The 11,450-nt window shown below is 39.6% G+C and overlaps 1 protein-coding gene across 2 annotated transcripts in view; it reads left to right on the forward strand.

Moving 5' to 3' along the window:
* LOC114620862 overlaps positions 1 to 11,450 on the forward strand; it is a 154,104-nt gene that overhangs the window by 62,541 nt on the left and 80,113 nt on the right. Inside the window, exons 2-3 of one of the 2 annotated variants that reach the window (XM_028767030.1) lie at positions 8,800 to 9,042; positions 9,702 to 9,826. In XM_028767030.1, coding sequence (XP_028622863.1) covers positions 8,822 to 9,042; positions 9,702 to 9,826 — 346 coding nt within the window. In that variant the 5' untranslated portion in view covers positions 8,800 to 8,821. The remainder of the gene's footprint in view (positions 1 to 8,799; positions 9,043 to 9,701; positions 9,827 to 11,450) is intronic. The other variant, XM_028767029.1, reaches the window with a different exon arrangement.

The raw sequence follows: 11,450 nt of genomic DNA on the forward strand, positions 1-11,450 counted from the left end.
AGATAAAATAAGTCCTTCCCTCCCCAATCTAGTTTTGGTCAGCGTTTTATCAACAGAAATAATATTCATTGTCATATATGTGTATATTTATATGTGTGTATGTGTATGTATATGTGTTATATGTATATACATTTATGTATATTATACAAATATAGAGATATATTTTCATTGTATATATTCAGTGTATATATATTCATTCTCTCATATATATATGCATATATGCACACATATATGTATATATATATTCCCTAGATGATTTCTATTGATAATGCACTGCAAAACTAGGTTATATATGCCTATATGTATGTGTATGATTGATATTTATATATGAATATTCAATCATGAAGGAAATAAGTTTTGTCATTTGCAGCAACGTAGAAGGAGCAAGTGAAATGCGTAGAGAAATGTGTTCCATATGGAAGCTAAAATGTTGGTAGACGTAGAGTAGACGTTAGCAGAGCAGGGTGGGCAGGGATAGAAGGAGGATGATTGCTATTGTGATTAGTAGAAAGAAGCTGAATGTGTTCAACACAAAGAAATCTTTGCAGTGATACGTATGTCATCTACCCCACCTACCCCACTAGTACATCTAGTGATATACTAATCACATAGTACATACCGGTATAGAGATGTAACACTACATCTCATAAGTACGTACAATTACATGCTGATTAAAATGTGATTTTAAGAAAGGTCCTAGTTTTTAATACTTCTTGACTGCCAATTAACTTTCAGTGGGAGTATGGCAAGGATAAGCAGCTAGGAGGTAAACTTGTGCCTTTGGCCAACACTGTTTCACCATTCTGTAAACCCATTCAGCTTAGAGCTGTCGTTCCTAGCTTGGGGTGAGTTATGGAGCAAGATAGTCCTGAACTGCACTGCAGGTGTGGCCCTTTTTGTCTCCCAATTGTGCCTTTGTCTCTGCTTTGAGCTGAAATGCAAGCACATGTTTTGGCTCAGTTCTCTAGAATTTTATTTCTTCCACTTGTTTATTTAAATTGAATTAAAATTTGCACATTTTTTTTTTACTGTATATAGCACATTCTGAAGTCACAGCTTTATCCTAATACCCACCAATATACACTCACTCACTCTTTACATATATTTTGAATGCCTGACGGGATCAGACAGAAGTAAGCCTGGTTTCCTGCTCTCAGAGAGCCTCTGTCTGGAGAAGGAGATAGATGCTAAATGATCACATGTAATCTCCAAGTTTTGCATGTTGCCTCAGGGTGCAGCTGTGCTATGCTTGCAGCTTGGTTAATGAAAGACAGCCATTTTCCTATTCAATAAAGCTAGGGGCAATTTGAGTTACTGCACGGCACATGTAGACGTTTTTCCTTAGTTCCTGTATTAGATGAAATGCTTGACAGAAACAGCTTAAATGGGGAGGAACGTATTGGGTTCACAGTTTCGAGGGTGTCAGTCCCTCTGTTGGGTAGGGTGTAGAGCAAAGCAGTTCATACCATGCTTGACTACGAAGCAGAGAAAAAAGGATGTCAGCACTTGGGACACTGCCTTTCTTTTTAATTTGCATGGGTTCCCAACCCATGGATGGTGTCGTTTACATTTATTGTGGGGGAGGTTTTCCTTTGGAATTAAACGATCCCTGAGAACATCCTTACATGCATCCAGATATTTGTGGCACCAGCCTCCTAAGTGATTCTAAATCCAGTTAAATAGACAACAAAGATTAAATATCAGCATCTATCTAAGGACTGTTGACATCATCAATGAACTCACCCAGGCAGCCACTCATTGAATGAACTCAGTAGCAGACTTCTCTTTTGTTGTTTTGCTGTTCATTTAGATGAACTTTAATAAAACTCTAGGTATTCATTCAAACACTGCCTTCTTAGGGAAAGGGGGAAAGTGGGTTATGTTTAATTAATTTTCCTTGCTCCGTTGTGGTGGGAATTTGGGTCACAATGAGCATAATTTGTACATCGAAGATCCAGAATAATTTTCTAAATTTCTAGCTTCAAGTGAATATATTTTATAATAAAAATGGGCAGAGAGATTTATGAGCCAGAGGACCATGGGGTTTGCTGTGAGATCATATCTTTTAGGAATGTCAGAGGCTACACCCATAAAATCTCCACAACATGACTATCTGAACATGAACTGAACAAGGACAGTAGACATGCTAACCTGGACTCTGGGGAGGAGTGCATGGGGGGAACAAGCTTTGGAGGTCTCGAGGCTAACAAAGAACTACAGGCATTAAGGAATGCTGAGAGCTAAGAAAAAGTCTTCCCTAGAGAGGAGCACACAGATAACGTACCAATCCCAAATGGTCCATCCTGAAAACATATACATACAGGTAACATTGCAAACTGAGCAGGTTGTATTCATATATAGTCACACACACACACACACACACACACTTAATGAAGAAAGAGGGAATGAATTTGAAAGAGATCAAGGAGGGATAGTATGGGAGGGTTTGGAAAGGGGAAGAAGAAATGATGTATTTCTAGTATAATCTCAAAAATAAAAGAAATATTTTAAAAATAGATGAAATGAGTAATCCTTTGAGTCATAATGACATTTAGGATGGCTAAAAGTTCAGAATATGCTTGCTAGAGTTTTTATTTTTTTCCTGGAGCTGAAATCTTTTGGGGGACATGACGTTAGTTGTTTCAGGCTCCTTCAGGATACTGCTTTAGTAGACTAACATTGTAAACTGAAAGCCCAAACCAGCTGATAGTCCTAAAAGCATCAGGATGTTAGTAACCTGGCTGAGCAAGATGGACTCATACGGGAGCCACCTGGCCTCACACTTTCCTCTGGCTCAAATCTGGCTCCAATCTTGACCGGATGCTGTCTGCATCTTGGTTCCTGTCTTCACAGGGGACTTAGTGAAATGGATCCACTGTACACACACACATCCGTCACTGTTCCCCAAATGGAGAACACCCTTCTCCCCCACTTCCCCCGTTAGCAAATTCAGAGAGCAGTTGGCATTGAAATCTTCTATTGTGAGCTGAACATGGCCTCTGTTTATTTAAACCTGGATCCGTCTGAGTGCAAAGCACACTGGTGGAGCCCTTTTAATTTTTCCGTTAGATTTTTAATTCAACTATAAAGACAATTCAAGTGAGAAACTTCAGCTTGCTGATTTTGTTCTTTGAGTCATTGCACTGTAATTAGCTGAGCTGGGTTTTAAACGCAGCAAGAGAACATCTTTCTTGTCTGTTTATGTCAGAAAAAAAACGGCTAATGAGCACTTATCAAAAAGATGAACATTTTTTTTCATTAGATTAAGTAACATCAAAACAGATTCGTAATGTACTATTATGTTTCAGCTTGGAAGAAATTGGGTAAAATAGCTAATATCTTCACAGCTGCCCAGGAATGTCTCAGTAAGACAGGATCCGCCTCCCCTCATCCCCCACACACCTAGACTTCAGAGAAGTGCCCATCGGTGACAACTTTCTGTGTGGCTAAGTGGCTTAAAGGCACATTTTCAAAGGGCTCAGGATGACCTTAAAGTTATCGGTAGCATGTGAATATCTGTGAAGCAGGTGTCATTGTTGGTTGTTGTTGCCTTATGCCACTGTTCCTTGTGACTTGATCATACAGTCCTAGCTGATTGCCTTTTAAGAACGATTCATTTTCATGTTCCCACAGCTATCAATCAGAATTCCATCTGGAACGCTCAACATCTGCCTTCTTCCCTGTGAAGAGTTTTGAGTGTTTATGTGGATGGCATTAATGTTTTAACAAAAGATATAACGATGAAGTCTGATTTCTTAAGAAAAGTCATAGAAAAAAATGTAGACGTAAGAATCTCTTAGCTGGACATGGTGGCTCACATCTTTAATCCCAGCACTTGGGAGGCAGAGGCAGGTGGATCTCTACAAGTTGGAGGCCAACCTGGTCTACAAAGTGAGTGTCAGGACAGCCCGGACTACCCAGAGAAACCCTGTTTTGTAAAAATAAAAAACCAAACAAAACCACCACCACCACCACCACCACCAGCACCAGCACCACCACCACCACCAACAACAACAACAAGAATCTTCTCACTTAAAAATTCATTTTATCTTTATTCGGATGTATGTGTATGGTTACATGTGTATAAGTAGGGGCTTGAGGTCAGAGTGGGTGTTGGATCCTATGGAATTGGAGTTACAGGAGGTTGTGAACCATTCAGTATGGGTGCTGAGAACAAAATTATAGTCTTCTGTAAGAGTAACAGGTACTCTTAACCACCGAGCCATCTCTCCACCCCCAGAAATTTCTCATTTTAAATGTATCTTGGATGACAGACTTTTTTTAAAATTCCACACCACAAGTTTGAGGTAGTTTATAGTGGCCTATAAGCATGTTTATGGAGCATTGTCTTGACTGACGATGAGAGAGAGAACCCAGTCCACGTGAGTGACACACTTACACAGATCACCCCGAGGTGTATAAGGGAGCTAATTGAGTCAGTCATCCAGTGCACAGCATTCCTCTGGAGTTCTCCAAGCATTTCTGAATGCTTGGTGCAGCAGTGTGTTCCATGATTTTACTTCATCTGTTCTAATACTAGAATCTTCCATGTCTTCAGAGCCTCTGGTTCTTATGTGGGGACAATGGTACTTAGAAATTAAAAGTTGGACACCAGGTGCTGCTGGACAGTCTCTGTGTATATACTGAGTACATATAAGATTGACCTCTCTCTCTCTCTCTCTCTCTCTCTCTCCCTCTCCCTCTCCCTCTCCCTCTCCCTCTCCCTCTCCCTCTCTCTCTTTCTCTCTCTCTCTCTCTCTCTCTCTCATATTCACAAATCCAGTCTAATGCTAGACAGTTAATTTTAGTCTTTCTCTTTTATGTCTTTAGTTTTAAAAAGATTCATTTGTATTTATGTGTGTGTGTGCTATGTGGGTTTCTGTGAAAGTGTACCATGTGGTATATATAAGTAACTAGAGGCCAGAGGAGAGTGTCAGGCAGACCCCAAGGAGCTGAAGCTACAGGCAGTGTGAACTGCTGGGTATGGGTGCTGAGAACTGTCTTTGGGTCCTCTGAAAGAACTGTGAATGCTCTTAATGCTCTTAACCATTGAGCCACTTCCCCAGCCTCTCCGAGTAGTGTTTAAGTCTTTTCTCCAGGTGAGGAATCTGGATCACACTTCTTTTCTGGTTCACACTTCTTTTCTGGATCACACTTCTTTTCTGGTTCACACTTCTTTTCTGGTTCACACTTCTTTTCTGGTTCACACTTCTTTCCTGGTTCACACTTCTTTTCTGGTTCATACTTCTTTTCTGGTTCACACTCTTCGCTGTTTTCATTTTTTTTTTTTACTGTCTTAGGTTTATACTCACATGAGGCTGATCCAGACTTACTAACCCCATTGCTATAAAAATTAATAACTCTAACCCCATTGCTATAAAAATTAATAACTCTAATGCTTAATATTTGTTAACTGATCACTTTTGTCTCCAGACTGTTTAGTCAAAATCATATTTGTCTGCTTAGTGTGATATTTTTATTTGAAAACAAGTCATTGGATTCATTTGCCTTTGTCTATATTTCATGTTGGATTTTACACCTTCCTCTATTGTTAGTAATATCATCATCTCAAGCCAAAATGATTTAAAAAAACACCAGCAGAAATGTATACTGCCTTCCTCCCCACCTCCCATGTTAATATGCCTTCCTGAGTTTCTGTTTGTAAATATAAGTAAGTAAATAAATACATTCGCATCCTATCACCTCATAGTTCCTTTTAAACACAAGGAGAACATTTTATAGGTGCTCTTTAACACTTTCCTTTTGGGAGTTAGGAATAAATAGGCCCTAGAAATCATCAGTAGCACAACTTCCCACAGCATTTCTGTGCAGTGCTGATGTGTTTCCTAAGGACATGTTCATAGTGAACAGCATATGCTCTGACAGTTCCTCTCTTCCCTCTCATCATTACCTTTCATTTCCACAGTCTCATGCTTACCTCCATGTACTATTCGCATATTTTATATCTATGTAAAACCTACAGTTCCAGGAGACAACCTGCAATGTCTGTCTTTCTGAGTGTAGTTTGTTCTCTTAGCTTGATAATCTCCAGCCTGCTCTCATACTCCTCCAACAGATGTGATTCATTCTTCTTTAGGATTGACTATAACACACTTCTTTTTCCATTCATCTTTTGACAGACACCAGGGCTGACTCCATAGTTTGCCGAGTATGAATAGGGCTGCAATAAACACTGAATTGAAGTATCTCTGGGATCTGATGATCAGACTTCTTTGGGCCTATTTTCAGGAGTAGCTATTTTCAGATATGGCTGGTTTTGTTGGTTTTTGTTTGTTTGTTTGTTTTTTTCTTTTCCTCCATACGGACTTCACAATGTGTGGACTAATTACTAATTTACATTCCTCCCAGTGCTGTTGTATAAGAGTTCTCTTATCTCTACATATTCCTCCAAATTTTTGTGTTGTTGCTATTTTTCTTAATGGTAGCCATTCTGACTGGGGGATAGAGAATCTGGGTGTTGTTTTAATTTGCATTTCCCTAATAGCTAAGGATGTTGAACATTGTTTATTGTACATTTGTACCGTATCTTTTGAGAACTATCCGTTCATCTCATTACCCTGTTTATTAATTGGACTATTTGATTTCTTGGTAGTCTTTTTAAGTTTTTAATATTCCATACATCGTCAGTTTATAGATGTGCACTGTTCTGTACTATACTCTGAATGTTCCACAGCTCATTCAACTCAACATGCAGCCGAGGATGACCTTGAGCTGATCTTCCTGCCTCTGTGTCTTAGTGCTAGGATGCCCATCATGCCTCGTTTCTATCATCCTGAGCGTGGAGTCCAGGGCTTTGTATATGCTAGGCAGGCACTCTTCCAATTGAGCTACCTCCCAGCCCTTGTGGGCTTTTCAATTGGGTTTTAAAAAATCTTTTTTTTTTCTTGTGGAAGTTGTAAAGTTCTTCATGCATTCTGAGTGCCCTGTCTTCCCACCCACTAGCCTTTGTCCCACTCCTCAGAAACCTTGAAAGCTGATTTTTGTACCATTAGCACCATAAGACTTTTATTTTCTTCTTAAACCTTCAGCTTCATGACCATTGTGCTTCCTGCTGGGTTCTTTCTCTGTCTCCCTCAATGAGCTTATGCCTCATTGAGTGCCTTAATAGGAATGGCATTATCAGTCTCTTCTCTGAAGCTTGCTCTCCTTCCAATGTCACTGCCTCTTCTAGCATAGCAAGAACATCACAAATTTGGGCCAGGGTTCAATGGTAGAGCATTTTCAGAGCATGTTTAAGGTTCAGGCTTCTATCCCTTAGACAGCAAGGAACGAACAAAACGAATAAATGAACACGAGTTCTAGCTCGCTAATGTGTCCTCAGCTATTGTTAGATCCCGAATGAGGACCTCACTAAGGTGTCATCCTGTCCCTAGGCTGTGGTCTGTAAAGCCCACCTTCCTCATTTTCTAACAGCTTCCAGCGGCTGTTCTGCGACATCTTCTCACACAGAGAGAAACTGATTCAGATCTGAGTTACTCCATCATTGCTGGTACTAGCAGTCATCTCTCCACTTAGCACATTTCATTAAATTTATATGGAAATGAGAGAACACAGTCAAATTGACAAAGCATTTTACAATTGACAGGGAAATGGGCTTGCTCATGCATTGCTAGGGAGGGGACAAATTGGTACCGTCTTTCCGGAGGGTATTAATTTATATCAAAATCCTTAACAATTCATTTGTCCTTTGGCCCAGCAATTTTGCTTCTAGGAATTTATCCTAAGGAAATAATAGTGAATACATATAAAGATTTATTTGGAAAGATTTCCATCTCATGACCCAAACTGGAATCAAAACACTAAATATGCATCAGTGTGGGATGTGATAAATTCTGGTGCATCAATGCAATGAGATATAATGGAATTTAATGCTGCCACAGAAGCAGATGAATATGTAAACACATTAGTGGCCTATTGTTCTGTAAAGAGCTCAAAACAACACATATGGTAGGATCCCACTTTAAAAGGTACATCCAGAACTACAAGACTGGAATGGCACATGTGGTAATGTTTCTTAATAATGAATATAGTTACATTTTTCCTTTTGTAAAAGTGCATTAATTTTTTTCCTGTAAGATATAATTTGTTTAAAAATTTAATTATGCTTTACTTTTTAAAACTTACAGTTGTCAGACTCGCTTGATAATATATTCTGGTGAACATTCTATTTTATACTGATGGCCTGAGCTGTGTTTTTATACTCTTGAGTACTTTACAGATTTCATTAGATTTTTATGTTATTGAAAATACTTTGTAGAACAGAAGACTCCATGCGAACACACTTAAAACCTATTCTTTTAAAATTCAAACAAAGGCTTTGTCTGCTTCTGTATGATGTGACAAAACAAATTTAGTAAAGAATCATTTCTTTAAAAAATTAAAATTGCATTTATTTGTGTGTGTGCATGTGTATGCATGCATGTGTGTGTGTGTGTGTGTGTGCGCACAACGCTGCATGTTTGGATGTCAGAGGACAACTCTGAAGGACTCCATTTTCATACTCTTTTGCCATGTGGGTCCAAGAGATCAAATTCTGCTTCCCAGCCTTGGCATCAGCATCTCTAATCACTGAGCCATCTCATTGGCACTAAAAGTCCTTTAGGAGAGTGCTTAGAGTTTGTAATAAGGACTTGGATTATCTTGAAAGATTCATTTCCTAAAATGAATCATTATCCTTTTGAAACCAGTGGTCAAAATTGTATGCAGTTGCTTTTAAAACTAAGATTAGATGATATCTCTCAGACACTCATATCCATGGTCCCTTTTTTTCCCTTGAAGGAATTCTGAAACAGTAGTCACTATGATTCCTTGGGCATGGAGGCTTCTTCCTAGAAAGGCCACTGGTTCCGTATCTACATCATCAGCCAATCAGCGAGCCGAGGATCACCATCGGCAGCTGGAGGCCTATGGGTACTTTCTGCCCATCCAGACCAGGTGGCAGGACAACGACCAGTACGGCCACGTGAACAACGCTGTGTACTACAGCTACTTCGACACTATAATCAACCACTACCTGCTCAGGTAGGCATGAGTCTCACTCTGACCTTGCTGTGTGCCCTTGCTTGGGATTTGGAGCTGAGCAGTTTTCTGTTATTCATCTTTCGTGGAGCAGCCTAGATACTGGGCTCTTCAAAGGAGAACAGAAGGTCGGACATGTGGGAGAGGGATGTGTTGCTCTGCCTATCCCAGGGTCTCAGGTGTTCACATATCTTGGTCCTTTACACTAACTTGTCAGCAAATGTGTTTATTTGAAGCTCAAATAAACACCTACATAACAAACCACATGATGTTCAGATGTGGGGCAACTTGAGCAGATATTAACATCAACCCTCAAGGCCTTTTTGTGAGAAAAGCAGCTGCCTCCCCCACAGAGGATACTTGGTAGGGAGGAGGAGGAGGAGAGATGTAAAGTTGTTTATTATATCCTCTGGACGACTTGATTGTCTGATTAGCATGCTTTTTAGAGTGGTTAGTATGTTTTTGTTTAATTTAATTGTCTATTGGAGAGACTCTGTCCTATAGAGAAAGCTATGTGAAGTCTATCTTCATCTTGCAGTGAGCTCAACTGTTTTGATAAAATAGTTAAGCCTTATTGAACCTTCTATACAAACAACTTACATTTATTGAGAACGTTCTCTAATGCATCTTACTCAGTTTCTTATTTATTCTCACTGTTACAGCATAGCAAAAATGCCAGCAAGCAGCCTGAGCTTCCTGGCCAGTGTCCTTTGGAGGCACACTGGAACACAGAGCCAGCATTTCTTTGTCTCAAATCTTTCTTTGGCTCGAAGAATTACTTTCAAAGGTAGGCCCGAAGTTCTGATAAACTGATCCTTCCTAAGAGCAGCCTTCAGCTGTAGGCCAATGGAACTGGTGTATGAATAGCCAACAGCTTTCTCCCCTTTTGACTGAGGCATCTTTGAGACACATGGTTTACATAAGCTCCTAGGATTCCCTAGTGGGTTTCAACTCCAGCCACATAAGTTGATAGCCTTTTTAAAAATAGAAGTTAAATCTAAACAGCAATAAACTCAGTGTTTCAACCATTCAAAGATTTTTAGTTTTAATTAATGTTTATATATGCGTGTGGGTAAGGGCATGTGAGTGCAGTGCCAGTGGAGGCCAGTAGAGGGCATCAGATTCCCTGGAGCTGGATTTACAGGTTGTTGTGAAGGCTGGGGATTCAACTTAGGTCTTTCGCAAAAATGCAGTGTTCTTTTAACTACCATGCCGTTTCTCCAGGCCTCATTTTAATCGTTTTAAATTATAAACAGTTTATTGAGTTTTAGTATATCTACAATGTGTAACCAACACTGCTATCAAATTTCAGAATATTCCCATCATTCTCCCAAAGACACCCCCCACCCCCCACCTATTAGCTGTCTATATTCTGGCAATCATTATCTGCCTCCTGTCTGTCTGGCTTTTCCTCCTGTGGAATTTGCATGTAAGTAGCATTGCATGAGTGAGTTTGGCATGGTGTTTGTCAGGTTCACCTGTGAATAGCCTCTCCTGGGTATTTTATTCCTGAGTACTATGACATGTGGTGGACCACATTTTATTTATTCATTCATCAAGTGACAGAGATTTAGAATGCTCACATGTGAGGGTGATTATGGACAACACTGCTATGAACATTGTGTGTGTGTGTGTGTGTGTGTGTGTGTGTGTAGGTATTTCTCAATACTTTTGGGTACATGCTTAAAGTAGAATTTCTAGGTGGTATGGTGACTCTGTGTAACGATTTGAGGAACCTCAGATGTGTTTTCCAGAGTGTCTGTATTTGCTTTCCTGTGAGCAGGGCATGAGGTTCTAGTCTGTCCATCTCATCACCAACAGTTGTTATTACCAGTTTTTTTTTTAAATTGCAGTCATTATATTGTATGTGGACTGTGTCACATTTCCATTCAGACCCTGCTATCCTGGTGACTAATGATATCAAGTGTCTTCTTCCCATCGAGCTGGGACATGCCTTTCTTGGGAAAATGTCTGTTCAAATCTTTTGCTTCCTTCGGTTGGGTTTGTTGTTGAGTTGTAACAGTTCTTTTTATATTCTGAACATATACATATGTGTATGCATATTCGTCATATTCTGGATATATACATATATGTATGTATACTTTTCATATATATGTATATATGTACACACACAATTTGTAATCTTTTTCTTCTACCTTGAGTTTTCTTTTCTTTTTTTTTTCTTTTGATTCAGAAGTTTTTACTCGAATGACTTGGAGAGAAATTTTAGAATAGCAAATGCTGAGCCAGATACTCTCCACCCCACCTCCTTCCTGACCGGCCAAGGAGCACCATCCGTCCAGTGCTGTAGGGCTCCTGTTCAGATTGAAGATTTGCATGTTAGGACATTTAAGTTTTCTTCTCTTTGCAAGAGGGAACACAGAGCAACTAGAAAATCTCTCTGTCTCTCT

This window comes from Grammomys surdaster, unplaced genomic scaffold (genome assembly GCF_004785775.1).
Source record: "Grammomys surdaster isolate TR1022 unplaced genomic scaffold, NIH_TR_1.0 170, whole genome shotgun sequence".
Classification (NCBI taxonomy): domain Eukaryota; kingdom Metazoa; phylum Chordata; class Mammalia; order Rodentia; family Muridae; genus Grammomys; species Grammomys surdaster.